Source organism: Aquarana catesbeiana, linkage group LG01, assembly GCF_042186555.1.
Source record: "Aquarana catesbeiana isolate 2022-GZ linkage group LG01, ASM4218655v1, whole genome shotgun sequence".
NCBI lineage: Eukaryota > Metazoa > Chordata > Amphibia > Anura > Ranidae > Aquarana > Aquarana catesbeiana.
The window spans coordinates 868,507,130-868,526,228 of NC_133324.1; the positions used below are offsets into that span (position 1 = coordinate 868,507,130).

Below are 19,099 nucleotides of genomic sequence, written 5' to 3' on the forward strand. Positions count from 1 at the left end.
ATGGGTTTACTTCTGCATTAAGAGCATAGTCTAATTCAATTCTAGACAACACAGACAGTTCTTTTTCAAATTACTATAATTTATACTGTAAAGGGTAAATACTAAAAAGGGCAGTTAAATGAAAAAAAAAAAAAAAAAAAGCAATAAAATAAAGAATTTGAACATACATCCCCATGCATAGAGAAGAGTCCCGGTCAGAAGAGCTTACAATCAAAACCTCTTTACAAGCAATAGAATAAAATGTTCAGCTTACTTACATTGTCTGCGTTGATCAGGCAGCCGACACTTTGCAACGGACAGAAGGTGTCATACTGACCATAAAAGCAGCCATTGCTTGGATTCCATATGATGTACTGGTTCTGCTCCAGTGTTAGTACATAAGCAGTGGGACCCTTTAATGGAAAGAGGAACTCTTTAGACACACGTATAAGTTCTGGTTTAACTCTAATGCCCCGTACACACAATCGGACTTTTTGACAACAAAACCGTGGATTTTTGTTTGAAGGTTGTTGGCTCCAATTTGTCTTGCATACACACGGTCACACAGATGTTGGCCAACAATTACGAACGTAGTGACGTACAAGACGTACGACGAGCTGAGAAAAAGGAAGTTCAATAGCCGGGGCGGCTCCTTCTGCTTGATTCTGAGCGTGCGTGAACTTTTGTGCGTCAGACTTGTGTACACATGATCGGAAATTTGAGAACCTGCTAGCCAACATTTGTTGGAGGAAAGTCCAACAACCAATGTTCAATGGAGCATATACATGGTCGGACTTTCAGCCAACAAGCTCACATCCAACATTTGTTGCCGGAAAATCCGATCGCGTGTACGGGGCATAAGGCCTCATTCACACAGGCTAAAAGCCTGTGGACAGCACTCATTTCTCCAGAATGCATCACCTGACCTAACAGAGGACATGTAATGCTTGCAAATGAATTTAGTGCTGGAAATCAGAGGAAATCTCATTACAGGTTCTGCATTTAGAACAAGGCGATTGTGTTTTGTGCTGTGTGAAGATCAGCCAGGAAGATAAGTCAGTACTCTAAAGCTATGTACACACGATAGGATTTTCTGACAACAAATCCGTGGATTTTTTTCCGAAGGATGTAGGCTCAAATTTGTCTTGCATACACACGGTCACGCAAATGTTGTCGGAAATTCCGAACGTCAAGAACGCGGTGACGTACAAGACGTACGACGAGCCGAGAAAAAGTTCAATAGCCAGTGCGGCTCTTCTGCTTAATTCCGAACATGCGTGGACTTTTGTGTGTCAGACATGCGTACACACGCTCAGAATTTCCGACAACAAGTCTTGTTTTCAGAGAATTTGAGAACCTGCTCTCAAACATTTGTTGGCAGAAATTCCGCCAACAAATGTTCTATGGAGCATACACACTTTCCGACACACACTTTCAGACTTTCCGACAATATGCTCACATCCAACATTTGTTGTCGGAAAATCCTATCGTGTGTACGGCCCATTACAGTTAATGTGAATATCATCTGTTAATATAATAATAGAAGTTTAGGCAAAAAAAGATCATTTTTGCTTCAAATCTATCAAGCATTAGTAACACACTGATGACTGCAGTGTTACAGAGCAGACCTCTGGAATGGCATTTCCGATGATAAGCCACGCCTTCTTCCCCATCGCCAGGAAATAGTTACACAGCAAAACTGCATGTTCCTCTTCATCGCCGGCCAGGAGGTCAAGGAATTGCTGATTAATAAAAAAAGAGAAAAGAGTAATTCAGTCTGTGTTGTTTCAGGATTTTATAGAGAACACCTTGTGATTCCCTTCTGTAAGGTAAAATCTAAGAACAATTTATTCTTAGATTGATTTGAAGGATTTCCTAATGATAAATGTCCATGGCATGGCAACAGATTGATTTACATATTGTTAACAAGTAGTAAATGAACTTTAAAACAATCCCTCCCCGACCTCTGTAGTTACAAGGATGTTGGAACAATTCATCCTCACACATATAGCACCGACTTTCTTCTCAGCTCCTGCTCACTCTGCTCCCACTCCCAGCAGTGAATTGGCAGCCTTCCAATTTTCAAAATGTAAACACCAAGTAGGAGCTCTGAGGAAGAGAGGGTAAGGGGGTGCTGAGCTACTGAGTGAAATTACTTCAGTGCTTCTGCTTTGAACTGTAAAGATGAATTGCTCCACAATGCCTTTAACTACAGAAGTCAGGGAGCTTTTGTTTTGAATCTCATTTACTGCTTGTTTAATGTAAATATTTGAATGTACATAGCCTGGCCACAGGTTCACTTTAAGGGGAACCTATCTAGATAAATTATGGAAGCTGTTATTACTGATGGATTTTAGAAGTACAGGGCTCCAGGGTTAACATCTTCATTCTTGTTTCACATTTGACCCTGAATCAGACAGCATAGATCAGGTTTCCTTGATATTTACATGCGTATTCCAGGTTAGTAACTCACCAAGTTGTTAAAGTAGAAGTATAGGCAAAACTTTTTTTCCCCCCATTTTGGATAGAGTAAGGGAGGTTCAGAACTCCTGTTAGATTTTTGTTTTCCAACATCTGTGTCCCATTTTAAAGATTTCCCTTCACTTCCTGTCCCATAGCCAAACAGGAAGTGAGAGGAAATCATATTCCATGGGAACCCCCAGGTCACCAGAACTAGTGTCCCCATTGGAAGAAGATTTCCCCTTTTAAAACATCTATGGGGACAACCAAAAATTTGGGATTTTCTTTTACTTTCACTTTTAATGGTAAACAAGACACACAGAGAGAGTGAATCTCCTTAATGGGGATACAGACAGCAATAAAAAGTGAAATACCTCTCCACTCTGTCAAAAACGAAAAAAAAAAAAAAAAAGTTTTGCCTTTAGTTACTTTCAAGCATTCAAGACATATGATATGAAGGATAGTCCTAGGATCTGATCCTTTGTTTCTGTAAGATTCAATCCTACTATGTATGGCCAGTTTAAAGCCTGAAGGGCACATATTTCATGCAAAAACAAGTTCTGATGAACCTAAAAGCAATCATTGAGTCGTTGCAAGGTTGCTCCTGTAGGAATTTTGTGCTGTGCACAGACTATTACAAGGATAAGTTTACATTTTGGAACACATTGCATGTTCCACCTGTATTTAGGGCGGAAGATGTCACATGTTCCACCTGTATTTAGGGCGGAAGATGTCACATGTTCCACCTGTATTTAGGGCGGAAGATGTCACATGTTCTACTTGTATTTAGGGGGGAAGATGTCACATGTTCTACTTGTATTTAGGGGGGAAGATGTCACATGTTCTACTTGTATTTAGGGGGGAAGATGTCACATGTTCCACCTGTATTTAGGGGGGAAGATGTCACATGTTCCACCTGTATTTAGAGCGGAAGATGTCACATGTTCCACCTGTATTTAGAGCGGAAGATGTCACATGTTCCACCTGTATTTAGGGCGGAAGATGTCACATGTTCTACTTGTATTTAGGGGGGAAGATGTCACATGTTCTACTTGTATTTAGGGGGGAAGATGTCACATGTTCTACTTGTATTTAGGGGGGAAGATGTCACATGTTCTACTTGTATTTAGGGGGGAAGATGTCACATGTTCTACTTGTATTTAGGGGGGAAGATGTCACATGTTCCACCTGTATTTAGGGCGGAAGATGTCACATGTTCCACCTGTATTTAGGGCGGAAGATGTCACATGTTCTACTTGTATTTAGGGGGGAAGATGTCACATGTTCTACTTGTATTTAGGGGGGAAGATGTCACATGTTCTACTTGTATTTAGGGGGGAAGATGTCACATGTTCCACCTGTATTTAGGGGGGAAGATGTCACATGTTCCACCTGTATTTAGGGCGGAAGATGTCACATGTTCCACCTGTATTTAGAGCGGAAGATGTCACATGTTCCACCTGTATTTAGGGCGGAAGATGTCACATGTTCCACCTGTATTTAGAGCGGAAGATGTCACATGTTCCACCTGTATTTAGGGGGGAAGATGTCACATGTTCCACCTGTATTTAGGGCTGAAGATGTCACATGTTCCACCTGTATTTAGGGCTGAAGATGTCACATGTTCCACCTGTATTTAGGGCTGAAGATGTCACATGTTCCAGCACCTGACGCCAATTCTGAAGATGTCCCCTGCTCTGTGACAGCGGGCGGGGGATCTTCTCTCCCCACCTCCTCTCACTGTTTCAAAAGAACACGGCCATGCAGGGCTCTGCCCACACTGCTGCATCATTCATTCAGTTTCTGTGAATGAATGTAATACAACTACCATCAGGCATTGCAGCTGATGGCTTGTAGTTCTCAATGAACTGTGAGGGCACTGGTGAACAACTTCGTAGTCCATCAATTCTTCCTGTTCTCAGGTAACTGCCTGCCAGTACAAGGTACGGGCAGACAGCTATCTTGAGAGTCTGGGGGTGCAATGCTCTGCAGGCTCCCTAGAAAAAAATATATATGCACTTTATTTTAACTGAAATAAATGTGCATTTATTATTTTTTATGAAAAGGTGAACGTATCCCTTAAATTACTTTTGCCTTTCCAATGAAAAATGGTATGATTGAGTATTGGTTGCAAAAGATACCCCAGTATGTCTAAATCAATGCAGGAACTGAACTCAGTGCTTATACCAACTGCATAGCATATGGCCTCCCTATCATCACTGCTATCTAGTAAAAGGGTAGTCATACATGTCACATGTACTTACATCTGACGTGCTCCATAAATTGCAAATCCCTGCGAATGACACATTGTCCGGTAGGAAGGGTATAAGGGATACATAGCGAGACACCAGTTCCTAAGGACACAAAACAGAAAACTTCCAGTACTTTACACAACCAGCACAATGTGCAGATACTCATTTAAGTGAACTTTAAAGGAATCTTTTCCTACCTTACATGAAAACATATAGATATAGGACAATTGAGATAAGATTCAATTACCAGCACGTCTTTGGAGTGTGAGAGGAAACCAAAATACCCGGAGGAAACCCCGGCAAGCACAGGGAGAACATGCAAACGCCAGATAGTGTCCTGAGCAGGATATGAACCAGGGACCCAGTGCTGCAAGGTAGAGGTACTAACCACTGAGCACTTTGCTTTCTGAGTTAAACATGGAGGCTGTCATTGCTGAATTTCTTCTGAAAACTGCTAGTTGCCTGGCTATTATGCTGACTCTATCACTTCCATACTTTGAGTCATTGACCAAGAACAAGACTCACAAAAGTGAGAATTCCTTATCTGCATAGGTGAAAGACTCTTAAGTACTGAAGCTTTTGATTCAGCATGACAGCCAGGAAATGTGCATTATAAAATGAGAGGTCATCAGTGGCAGTCTTCATGTTCTTCTTTAAGAACAAATACCATCCATCATCTTTTTGGGTGGAGCAGACCTGGTTCTGATACCATGCTGGATCTTAGCTGCTTTCTGGAAAAAGCAGAGAGAGGGCCAGAGAACTGACATCCCACCCATACCATCAATAACATGCTGAGATCAGTTTTTTATTGAAATAACTGATGCCAATGATCTATGAGTGCTGTGCTGTCATCCTAGGACAGCAGATGCCCCAGGGCTTAAAAACATCTCCCCGGGAGGATGTGTTCTGTAGTTCTCATGAAATGGGCAAGGCTAATAACACCGTTTGAGAATTTAGAAGCAAAAGTAAAGTGCACGTGTTAGTGTATCTGGATTTTGCAAAAGCATTTGACACAGTTCCCCATAAACGTTTACTGTACAAAATAAGGTCCGTTGGCATGGACCATAGGGTGAGTACATGGATTGAAAACTGGCTACAAGGGCGTGTTCAGAGGGTGGTGATAAATGGGGAGTACTCAGAATGGTCAGGGGTGGGTAGTGGGGTCCCCCAGGGTTCTGTGCTGGGACCAATCCTTTTTAATTTGTTTACAAACAACCTGGAGGATGGGATAAACAGTTCAATCTCTGTATTTGCGGACGATACTAAGCTAAGCAGGGCAATAACTTCTCCACAGGATGTGGAAACCTTGCAAAAAGATCTGAACAAATTAATGGGATGGGCAACTACATGGCAAATGAGGTTCAATGTAGAAAAATTGAAAATAATGCATTTGGGGGGCAAAAATATGAATGGAATCTATACACTGGGGGGGGGGGGACCTCTGGGGGAATCTAGAATGGGAAAGGACCTGGGTTCCTAGTAGATGATAGGCTCAGCAATGGCATGCAATGCCAAGCTGCTGCTAACAAAGCAAACAGAATATTGGCATGCGTTAAAAAGGGGATCAACTCCAGAGATAAAATTATAATTTTCCCACTCTACAAGACTCTGGTCTGGCCGCACCTGGAGTATGCTGTCCAGTTCTGGGCACCAGTCCTCAGGAAGAATGTACTGGAAATAGAGTGAGTACAAAGAAGGGCAACAAAGCTAATAAAGGGTCTGGAGGATATTAGTTATGAGGAAAGGTTGCGAGCACTGAACTTATTCTCTCTGGAGAAGAGACGTTTGAGAGGGGATATGATTTCAATATATAAATACCATACTGGTGACCCCACAATAGGGATAAAACTTTTTTGTGAAAGGGAGTTTAATAGGACTTGTGGCCACTCATTAAAATTAGAAGAAAAGAGGTTTAACCTTAAACTACGTAGAGGGTTCTTTGCTGTAAGAGCGGCAAGGATGTGGAATTCCCTTCCACAGGCGGTGGTCTCAGCGGGGGGCATCGATAGTTTCAAGAAACTATTAGATAAGCACCTAAATGAACGCAACATACAGGAATATACAATGTAATACTGACACATATTCACACATAGGTTGGACTTGATGGACTCAACCTCACCTACTATCTATGTTAAGATTGTGCACTAATCTTACAGATATATATTTCAATGCTTTGGATGGTTGTTTTTAACAGACCAGAAGTTCATTGTTAGAGTTCACATACACTTTAACCTACAATAACACAGATTAAGGTTATACCAACAGTCTCGCCTTCAGAAATGTGATACTTACTGATGTTGCTTGTACATTATTGGGGTTGGCTTCTAGAAGTTCCTGTGAAGGTTGTAAGGCCTTGATGTATCGAGTGATGAAAACTGTACTTCCATTAATGTCTGTGACGGTGGTCAGACACTGCCGGTTCGGGAATTTTAAAGCGGCTTCACTCTGGAATTTCTCGGCAGCTTGAAGTAACTTCTCATCTTCTCTGCTGTCAAACTGAGGCACAGCAAGATATATCAAAGAAGCTGTGAGATATTTGCGATGAGCTCAATTAAGTGGCCAAGCCTCAAAAAGCAGTCAAATTAATTAAGTAAGGGAAAGAGAAGGAGCAGAAGCTGGCAATTCAGACTCTCAAAATCAAAGGCATTATATGACATGTTCTATTGCTTTGCATAAAAAATCCATTCATTGCTGTGCATAAACAATCAAGTTCAGTTCATTTTACTGAACACCAGAACAATGCTGGAACATCACATACACATATAACACAGTACAGTAGGTATGAATAAAATTCGTATCACCACAGAGTGGTACTGTGGATATGAAAATTTGGTATATAATGCCACATCCCGATAAATTGAATTTTTAGAAGATAGGTTTGTGGATGATGGACTTTATAGGCATAACACAAGTATATATTAAAAACGAATATTTATTACAAAATTGGAAATAGAACAGTTGCATAGAATTTCATCAAGTATTCACAAAAATTGCCTTTAAGCATAAACAACACACCACCTACATACATATACAATGTTTGTCGAAAAATGGAGGACCAATAGATCACTCTCCAATATTGGTAAAAAGAACGAAAAGGTGGTGTGTCATAGTATAGCTCAGCTCTACATGTTGCGCGTATTCAACAGAGGCTTCTTCAGGAGCTTATGGCGTATTATTGTAGTCGAGAGACGAAGGGGAAGGGTGAGCAGAGAATAGTGTCCAAGGCAAAGATGGAAATTTAGGGAAACAGGTCTTCACATCACTTCTAAACATATCTATAAGGCAGCCTCACAACTGAAACCTTAAAAATGGTTGGTAATACTTGACAGAAGTAATGGAGAGTATCCATGACAACTAATGTAGTAATATCTAGATCACTTAAGGGGACCTCCCACTAGCTAAATGGCTCAGTTATCAGTGGTGCATGGCTCCCAATTAATATCTTATAGAGTGAGGTTCCCTGGAGATCTCTGCGCGAGTGACAGCACCAAACATGGTGGAGGCAGCCGTGAATACATACTTGTGTTATGCCTATAAAGTCCATCATCCACAGTAAAGTAGGTACCCAGTGTATGATAACTACCTTTTCCCTGATGGGCTCTCCAGGTACAAGCTGAGGTTCAATGGTAATAAAGAGGGTTAGGAAGGAACCTTGGCTCAGGCTTCGGACTGATTCATAGCCTCCATCATTTCCCACATTGCGCTGTTTACTGTATCCTAGAAGCACTGGGGGTGTGTCAATCCGGAATGTTCCATCAATCTGTAAATCAGCAGTTACCAAACAGAAAATGTATAATATAAGATTTTCTCCAAAAAGCATTATTGTGTTGTCCCTTTTATACATGACTGCACCTATCTTCATTGACAAGTATGCTCTACAGGAAGCTGGGAGTGTGTCCTGAATGGCAGGTATGTTTCCCCATTATTTGAGCTGTGGACCCTTTTACGGGAGAGCACAGGAGACATTGCTAGTACTCAGGGGTTCTCACCCATGCAGGGTGAGGGTTTCTTGGGTGTCCACTTTCACCCATGCAGGGTGAGGGGTTCTTGGGTGGTCCACTTGGGGAGGAGAGGACTGAGTTCTATTCCCCATTTGGGACTCGGAATTCGGAAGTTCAGAGAGTATTTTGGTGGGAAAGGACCTCCAAACCCTGATTATAGGGACTTTGGTCCTGATGGGGTTAAGCCACATGCAAGAGAGTCTTGAAAAGCAGCAGGAAGGAAGCAGCAGATGTCTGTGACGTAGTGTGGAGTAGTTCACAGCTATGAACAAGTGTGGACTCTCTGGAAACCAAGGCTTTCTTTACACCAGTACTATGAACTGTTTCCTTTATTTTTGCTGAAGAAAGATATTTGTGTTTGCCTGTTTTGAGAGCCCAATACAAACTATTTACAATTAGATTTGCTGGTGACCTCAGGCCTTCCATATGACGATACATAATTGGGATCTACTGCATACTAATACATTTTGCTCATTTTCTCTATGTATGGAACCTCTGAGAAACTGGCCAAACACTAGTAGGTTTTTGAATGAAGTGAACGTTTCTATGAAAATTATTCTCAGCACATTCAAAGACCCCACAAATGGCATTTGAATGTACTTCAAAATGTAATTTGCTATTAACATTCGATTTTGAAATGAATGCACTTTCTCAAAGGAAAACCACATTCACTGTTAAAAATTTGAAACATTTTTCCATCCTGCTCCTTCAAATTTTCTTCTCACTTTGGTCGAGAATGAACATTGATTTGATCACACTGACGATTAGAAAATCCATATATTATTTATAAAGAAACTTTCAAACAAAATTATACTAGTCTATGGCCATCATGGGATGCTGAGTCAACTCCACATTAATGCTGACATCAGTGCAGCCTAGTCAATGCTGCCTAATCAGTACCCATCAGTGCCACCTAGTCAGTGCGAACCAGTGTAGCCTAATCAGTGCAAAATTTTATAACAGAAACTAAGAAGAACATCTTTTTCCCCAAAAATTTTCAGTCTTTTTTCGTGTATTTAGCAAAAAATAAAAAACACCACCAAAAGAAAGCTCAATTTGTCTAAAAAAAAAAAAATGATAATTTCATTTGGGTACAGTGTTGCATGACTAATTGTCATTTAAAATGTGACAGCACTGAAATCTGAAAACTGGCCTGGACAAGGAGGGGGTGAAAGTATCCGGTATTGAAGTGGTAAATAATAAGACTTTGCAATGTGTTACTATCGTGACACCATATTTGAGCTGTGACCAGGACATTCTTGTGTAAAATATAAAAAAAAAAGTTTTTTTTATGTTGAACACCATGCAATGATATTCTTCATCATGGATAAATGTCTACTCTGGATCTCTGTATATTTTAATAAACAACAACAACAAAAAAAAATTAGTATTCCAGGCTAAATATAACTAGTCTTAAATTCCCTCTCCTCTCCCAACACCTATGCTGACTAACCTGTGTAAAAAAGATGTGTATACCTAACTATTTTTAATTAGCTCCAGTCCAGGCACAAGATCCATCTCCCCTGTGTCAGTCAATGGCAGCTACAAGGGAAAAGGAGCACCAACAATGGATGGGCCATGGGAACCTATGGATGACGTCAACGATCCAGACTTTACCGGCCATTGTCAAGCACTCTATCCCCTGCAGCAGCTGTTGGCTGACACAGGGAATCATGCGACTGGACCAAAGCATCATTAACCACTTAAAGACCGGAAGAATTTGCCCCCTTAATGACCAGGTCATTTTTTGCGATACGGCAATGCGTCGCTTTAACCAACAATTGCGTGGTCATGCGACACTGTACAAAAACAAAATGTATGCCCTTTTTTTCACAAAAATAGAGCTTTCTTTTAGTGGCATTTGATCACCTCTGCGTTTTTTTTTTTTTTTGTAATAAACAAAAAAAGCGACAATTTTGAAAAAAAAGCAATATTTTTTACTTTTTGCTATAATAAATATCCCCCAAAAAAATATCCCCAAAAAATAAATTAAAAAAAAGCTAAAATTTCTTCCTCAGTTTAGGCTGATGTTTATTCTTCTACGTATGTTTTTGGTATATATAAAAAAAAAAAATCACAATGAGCATATATTGATTGGTTTGCGCAAAAGTTATAGCGTCTACAAAATAGGGAATGGATTGCAGACTGCGACATTGCGGCGGACAGATCGGACACCTGACATTTTTGACACTTTTGTGGGAACCAGTGACGTTATTACAGTAATCAGTGCTAAAAATATACACTTTTATTGTACTAATGACACTGGTAGGGAAGGGGTTAACATCAGGGGTGATCAAAGGGTTAAATGTGTTCCCTGCAGGTGTTTTCTAACTGTATGGGGGAGGAGCTACCTGGGGAAACACAGATCAGTCTTTCTGCATAGAAGAAAGACAGGATCTGTGTGATCTCTCCTGTCAGAACGGAGATCTGCCTTGTTTACACAGGCAGATCCCTGTTCTGTCACTGCAGGGAACGATCACGGGTGGCCGGCAGACATCGAGTCCGCCCCACACGCTGACTGGCCCCCCCCACAGGCCAGTGGGCCCGCACGCACAATATAGAGTTCCCGAGCCAACGTACAACAGCGATTTGCGGGAACGAGCCGACCTGCAGCAGTACAATGAGGGTGGCTGGTCGGCACGTGGTTAAATAAGTATATACATCTTTCTTACACAGGTTAGTTGGAGAGGGAAGGGACATTTTTAAAACTAGTTAGGTTGAACCTGGAATTCTACTTTAAAGTGATTGTAAAGTCTCGTTTTAAAAAAAAAACAAAAAACAAACATGTTATACTTTCCTCCTCTATGCAGTTGGTTTTGCTCAGAGCAGCCTGGATCCTCCTCTTCTCAGGTCCCTCTTTGCTGCTCCTGGCCCCTCCCTCCTATCGAGTGCCCAGGCAGCAGCTTCCTATGGGAGCACTGGAGCCAAGTCACAGCTCCGTGTGTCCATTCAGACACGGAGCCCCCAACCCGACCCCCCTCTCTCCCCTGATTGGCTGACTGACTTTGATTAACAGCCATGGGAGCCAATGGCACCGCTGCTGTGTCTCAGCCAATCAGGAGGAGTGTCCCAGACAGCTTAGACATTCCATCGCTGGAGATAAATGGGGTTCAGGTGAGCAATTAGGGGTACTGGGGGGGCTGCTACACACAAAAGGTTTTTTATCTTAATGCATTAAGACAAAAAAAACTTCTGCCTTTACAACTCCTTTGAAACTATTTACAGCTTTCAACAGACCCTCTCTTGACTTTGGTGATGTTTATCCTCTTCTATCTCCTTTATGAAATCTTCCGCACCCGCACTTACTCTGGACTGGAAATAAATTGTAGTAAATGGAATCCGGATTGATCCCAGCCAGTGTCTCTCAACTCGTGTATGAATGCCACTTCCTCTCTCCCGATCATCCTAAAAGAGGTTATATTTTTTTATCCATAAATAAAAAAAGTTGAGAAATAGTTATACACTACCATAGGAAAGGGTACAACAAACTAAACATATGTAATAAACATTACAATTTACCTCTAAAATATCAAAGCAGACTTCATCAAACACATTGATGAAAACATCGTCTTTCACCGACTGTAAACTAGTTGTGCTGTAATCACCATTAGGAGCCCTAGAGAAGAGAAGAAGCCAAATTATGACGCAGAGTCATGTAAAACATTCAAAAGGGTGGCTCTAGTAAACAAATTCCATCAAAACCTATAGAGAATCAAAATGCAGTTACAGTACTCTGTGTTAGGAATAATGAAAAACGAAAGGGACTGGGACAGATTCTGTCATAAAGTCATGATATGTAACTAACAAGGTGCCTTATATGAGAGGAAAAACAAAACAAAAACCTTTACATATTTTTTAAGTTGATCATGTATGATTGGAGACATCAACCAAACAGAAACAAGAGGGAGCTGGAACCTAACCACCGAGGCAAGGTTCATAGTAGCTGTACCATAGAAGGCAAGGTTTTACTGTGCAGGCCAGTGTATGGCAGGTAGCACTGCTGCTTTTTTTTTTTTTTTTTTTTTTAAACCTTATTTGAAGTGTCACATATGACACTTTATTCATGTCACTGAACTGTAGTTTTTCTATGAGACCTGCATTTATCCAGTAAAACGCAGGCCACCACACACAGTGTGAACGAGAGAGAGGTAGAGAAGGAAGCGCCACCTGAGTGTAGTATTAACAAATGATGTTTAATGACACCAAGTAAAAACACACTTACAGGATAAAAACATATAAAAGGCTCATCTGTATAGGTATGTGGTCCTCGGTGTTCCCTCTGATCCTGTGGTGGTGACGCTGCAGGGATGTTGGGCTGCAGAAGGTGGATTACCAGCCGGGAGCTCCTTCTGTGGCCATCAGGAAGAGACTAGGGGCCGGCGTGGAGCGCACGTGGAGCGTGCATGACGTCACAGGTCGTCCGTCTGCGGTATCCAGGGGAGGGATCGTCCAGGAAGGAGGGCTAGCAGGGAGGTTGAGAGAAGGCTACGCACTCGGAGCCACTGCTCCTTCAATATTGAAGGAGCAGTGGCTCCGAGCGCGTAGCCTTCTCTCAACCTCCCTGCTAGCCCTCCTCCCTGGACGATCCCTCCCCTGGATACCGAACCCGGAAGCAGACGGATGACCTGTGATGTCATGGGCGCTCCACGCCTGTCCCTAGTCTCTTCCTGATGGCCACAGAAGGAGCTCCCGGCTGGTAATCCACCTTCTGCAGCCCAGCATCCCTGCAGCGTCACCTCCACAGGATCAGAGGGAACACCGAGGACCACAAACCTATACAGATGAGCCTTTTATATGTTTTTACCTGGTGTCATTAAACATCATTTGTTAATACTACACTCAGGTGGCGCTTCCTTCTCTACCCCTCTCTCATCCATCACAGAGCCAGCTCTCTGAGGACAGCAGCAACTTTAACCATTACATTACCGGTTACCACTTAACCCTTGAACTTCCAGCCTGTCCCCTATGGACTAAGTTGCTCAGCCCTTTATATCTCCTGTTATATATGGACTTGTGTGTTTGCGCTTACAGTTACCAATACTCTGACAGTGTGAACGAGCCCTGAGAGTCATCTCTCCAACTGGAACCAAAGAAAGACACAGCGCTCCAGGCAATTTTCAGGTGCAGACCTCGGCTCACCACCGTCCAACACGAATAAGACAAAGAAGTGGTCGCCCACCGAGACTCCAAAATTTGCTTGATGTTATCTTTATTGTCACAAGTTTTGTCAGACAAACACAGGAAAGCAGTTGACGCGTTTCACAAGCGATAGCTTGCTTGTTCACAACAATAGCACTCACCAAACAGACTACTTAAGGAACCCGCCCCAATCAGGCTATACCCAAAATCACCTGCTTCAGGTAGTGCTACGTGCAAAAACATTTCATACTTAAGAACATTACAATGTTAAAGAAAAATTTTTATATATATATATATATATATATATATATATATATATATATATATATATATATAAATAACATATAAACATATGTATACAAACACTGACAGACCACAAAAAATAAAATAAAAGCAAAATGTCTATAAAACAATTAATCATTTTGACCATGACAAAAAACAAAAACAGAGTAAAAAAAGAGAAAAAAAGCCAATTACATTTATGTCTTGCCTTTTTTGCCCCAAAAACACAAACCAAAAACACCTGTTAAATTGATATAGAATTATATATGTATACATAATAAATGTACAGGTGTAAATGGTAGATGGGTATATGAAGTGAGATACTGCAACACTGAACCACAATTTTTGTTGAAGTTTAAAACAAAATAAACCAAACCACAAACATGTTTAAACTGCTATTAGGACAAAACTGTAGATGATAATAAATTATCCATGAATCCTCTATAAAAAACTATGTATTAATATAAATTAATGGAACAAGGATTAATTTTTAGTTTTAAATTTTCTTAGTTGTTAATTATGGAAATGTGTAATATCCCATTCATAATTCATTCTAAAAGGTTTTCTGGTTTTAAAATGAAATGTCCAAAAAAACTGCCTCTTAAAGATTTTGAAACGTCTCCTCCTCTTTTAGGTGTCTGAACCATCTCCAAAATCTGTACCCCCACAGTGGCATTGGTGCCATTGTGGTACTGGTTAAAATGCCAGCCGACATTTGTCGACAGATTCTTCTCAATACTATACAGGTGTTCTTGGAACCTGTCCCTAATGCCGCATACACACGATCGGTTTTCTCGTCGGAAAAAGATATGACGGCTTTTCCGACAGGATTCCGCTCAAGTTTACCTTGCATACACACGGTCACGCAAAAGTTTGCTGAAATTACGACCGCCAAGAACGCGGTGACGTACAACACTACGACGAGCCGAGAAAATGACGTTCAATGCTTCCGAGCATGCGTTGAATTGTTTCCGAGCATGCGTAGGGATTTTGCGCGTCGGAATTGCCACAGACGATTACATTTTCGGATAGGAACTTTTCCTGACCGAAAAATTGAGAGTATGCTCTTAATCTTTTGCTGGCTGGAATTCTGCCAGCAAAAGACCGATGGAGCATACACACGGTCGCATTTTCCGACGAAAAACTCTCATCGGTCTTTTGTGGGCCGAAATTCCGACCGTGTGTACGCGGCATTAGTCTCCTAGTTGTACGACCAATGTACTGCACATTGCAAGACTTGTAACAATGTATATGACGTGCCTTGTGTTGCAATTGAAAAAAGATTTTATCTGATGTGTTTTTTCATTAGAAAAACATCGTACGGTGTCTCCCTTAATAATGTGTTTGCAAGACAAACATCCTGTAACCCCACATCCATAGTTGCCCTTGAAATGCAACCATGTAGTGGACTTGATGGTGGCAGGATCAAAAAGTCTAGGAGACCAGGAATTCCCCAGAGTGGTGCATGTACCGCGTACCATGTCTCCATGTGGAGGTGGCCATCTTGGTAGAAGCAGAGGCCATGCTGTCTGACAAAAACACACCGCCATTTCGTACTCCCGGTTCACACACTTTCTCCTTTCTGGAAGTGACACGGGCATGCTGGGTCTCTAGGCTTAGTCTGACCATGCCCCCTTTTACCAATCCTCTTTCTCCTATGCCTACCCTTCCTCTCATCTTTTTTGTCCTTCTCCCCCTCCCCCAGAGCCTCACCAGTCTAACTGGGCAGATCTTTTTTTTCTGCATCAATAATCTTAATAGTCGTGGGTACTTTCAGGGAGGACCAGTGGGAGGAGGTACTACAGGCAATACAGGGGTGCTTGCTTAACGCAGCACGATTGTCACAGTTATACATTGTGTTGAGGGTCCACCTCACACCTGCCAGGCTGCACAGGATGGGCATAGGTGATAGCACTGAATGCACAAGGTATTCGAGAGATCATGGGGACCTCATTCATCTATTGTGGCGATGCCCAAAACAACACCTATATTGGAAGGGAGTTCTCACAACCATCAATAAAGTATTCCGGGTCAATGTCCCACAGGACCCCAAAGTATGTATCCTTGGTATTCTTGATGATCTCCCAATTGAAGACAATCCAAAAAAGGCAATTGGTAGAGCTCTTTTCCAAGCCCGTAAGCTTATTCTCCAACATTGGAAGGCGACTGATCCTCCTAAGCTACGGGATTGGATAGCTCAGATGGGAGCCACCTTAAGATTAGAGAAGTATATATTTCAACACCGGAGCCGACCAGGTAAATCTGACCTGTTGTGGGCTCCTTGGTTGAATACCCCAGGATCGTCCCCGCTAGAATTAGTATTGGACAGATGACGTACCGTGTGTTGCAATTGAAAAAATATTTTATCTGATATGTTACATATACTTCTCTAATCTTAAGGTGGCTCCCATCTGAGCTATCCAATCCCATAGCTTAGGAGGATCACAGCAGCAGTTCCATTGGCTGCTGCTACTGTTGATCAAAGTCAGCTAGCCGATCAGGGGAGAGAGGAGGCGGGGCCGGGGCTCCTTGTCTGAATGGACACAGGGAGCTGTGAATCGGCTCAGGTGCCCCCATAGCAAGCTGCTTGCTGTGGGGGCATTGAACAGGAGGGAGGGGCCAGGAACACCGAAGAGGGACCCGAGAAGAGGAGTGCAAATCCACTGCAACAGAGCAGGTACGTATTAACATGTTTGTTATTTTTATAGGAAAAAAAAACAAGACTTTATAATCAATCACTTTAAGATATTTGTAACCAAATGCTAACAGCTAATAAAAACCTATTGAACCTGAGGGAATTTTAAGGAATTTTATGTTTTTCAAGCCAATGTTGCTATAATAAGCCACATTTAATGGAAGACATATGGATGACCAAATGTCTGAGTGTATAAGGGGATAAATGTGTTACTGTGACTTTATTGTAATTTAGCACAGATGTTGTCATTACTGTCAGTTATATACAAAATTAATAACCCTTCCTAAGTGTCTATGACATTTTTTTACACATACTGTAAGGTAGAGGACAATGCAGTGAAAGAAAAAATATATTGATGTATAAAGTTGTGAAGTCTGCATACTTGTTCTGGATCAGTGACTCAAAGTACTGACACTAGAGACAGCAATTATTATTTATGAAAGGAGACAGCAGCAAAGGCAGACTCCGTGTTTCTCTCCTGAAAGGTTTCCTCTGTTGTACATCCATAAAATGGAAAGCAGTGCGGACCAGAGGGTCCATCGGGTTTACCTCTTAGGTACAAAAACTAAGGAGCCAGTGCCTAGAGAAGAGGTATACGCCATAGCAAAAGAAAAATGATATGGTTTCCTTGTTGTCCAATCACCTATGAGCAAGAAACACCCCAGAGATCTACCACGCCCTCCTCAGTTCCTTGTTCAAGGAATGAGAAGAGACAAAGTAGGACTCCACAGTATAAATATACACTCACCGGCCACTTTATTAGGTACACCTGTTCAATGGCTTGGTAACACATATTGCAAATCAGCCAATCACATTGCAGCAACTCAATGCATTTAGGCATCTAGATGTGGTGACAACGACTTTCTGAAGTTCAAACCGAGCATCAGAATGGGGGAAAAAGGGGGATTTAAGTGACTTGAGGCATGGTTGTTGGTGCCAGATGGGCTGGTCGGAGTTTATTTCAGTTTATTTCATAAACTGCTGATCTACTGGGATTTTCACACACAACAATCTCTAGGGTTTCCAGAGAATGGTCCAAAAAAGAGAAAATATCCAGTGAGCGGCAGTTGTGTGGACTAAAATGCCTGGTTGATGTCAGAGGAGAATGGGCAGACTGGTTTGAAATGATAGAAAGGCAACAGTAACTTAAATAACCACTCATTACAACCAAGTTATGCACAAACACACCACATTGAACCTTGAAGAAGACAGACTACAGCAGCAGAAGACCACACTGGGTGCCACTCCTGTCAGCTAAGAACAGGAAACTGAGGCTACAATTCACACAGGCTCACCAAAATTGGACAATAGAAGATTGGAAAAACATTGCCTGGTCTGATGAATCTTGATTTCAGCTTTGATATTCAGATGGTAGGGTCAGAATTTGGTATAAATAACATGAAAGCATGGATCCATCCTGCCTTGTATCAATGGTTCAGGCTGGTGGTGGTGGTGGTGTAGTAATGGTACGGGGGTGTTTTCTTGGTACACTTTGGGGCCCTTAGTACCAATTGAGATTCATTTAAACCCCACGGCCTACCTGAGTATTGTTGCTGACCATGTCCTTCCCTTTATGACTACAGTGTACCCATCTTCTGATTGCTACTTCCAGCAGGAAAATGCACCATGTCACAAAGCTCAAATCATCTCACCACTGGTTTCTTGAACATGACAATGAGGTCACTGTACTCCAATGGCCGCACAGTCACCAGATCTCAATCCAATGGGGCACCTTTGGGATGTGGTGGAATGGGAGATTCACATCATGGACGTGCAGCCGACAAATCTGCAGGAACTTTGTAATGCTATCATGTCAATATGGACCAAAATCTCTGAGGAATGATTCCAACACCTGGTTGAATCTATGCCATGAAGAATTAAGGCAGTTCTGAAGGCAAAAGTGAGTCCAACCCGATACTAGCAAGGTGTACTTAAAAAAGTTGCCGGTGAGTGTATATGATAAGTTAGTGGATTATCATATCTATCAACCAGGAAACCAATAGCAGGAACAGATAAGCTGTACTTCTACTTGCTTACAATACTTCCAAAATAACTGAGGTTTTACTGGTGATCTAGAAATGTTTTATAATGACTCTAAAAATTGAGTATCGGGATCTTCCCTTTAAGCAGCAACCATCAAAAGTGTCTTCAAAAAACTACCAGTTTTTGGTGCTCATTTCAACTACACATGTCCCTATTATCACCCATCACTCCACTGAGACACTAGTCATTTACAAGGCAACATATGTTTTAATGAACGAACTACTTTTTATTGTGAAGCAGATATTTTG

General features: G+C 41.7%; 1 protein-coding gene across 1 annotated transcript in view; it reads right to left on the reverse strand.

Annotated features, from left to right (window-relative positions):
- Positions 1-19,099, reverse strand: part of CC2D2A (coiled-coil and C2 domain containing 2A) — a 165,496-nt gene that overhangs the window by 7,048 nt on the left and 139,349 nt on the right. The window contains exons 26-32 of the mRNA XM_073609863.1: positions 12,212-12,308; positions 11,999-12,097; positions 8,275-8,451; positions 6,984-7,187; positions 4,704-4,793; positions 1,608-1,721; positions 258-392 (exon numbers count right to left, since the gene is read on the reverse strand). Coding sequence (XP_073465964.1) covers positions 258-392; positions 1,608-1,721; positions 4,704-4,793; positions 6,984-7,187; positions 8,275-8,451; positions 11,999-12,097; positions 12,212-12,308 — 916 coding nt within the window. The remainder of the gene's footprint in view (positions 1-257; positions 393-1,607; positions 1,722-4,703; positions 4,794-6,983; positions 7,188-8,274; positions 8,452-11,998; positions 12,098-12,211; positions 12,309-19,099) is intronic.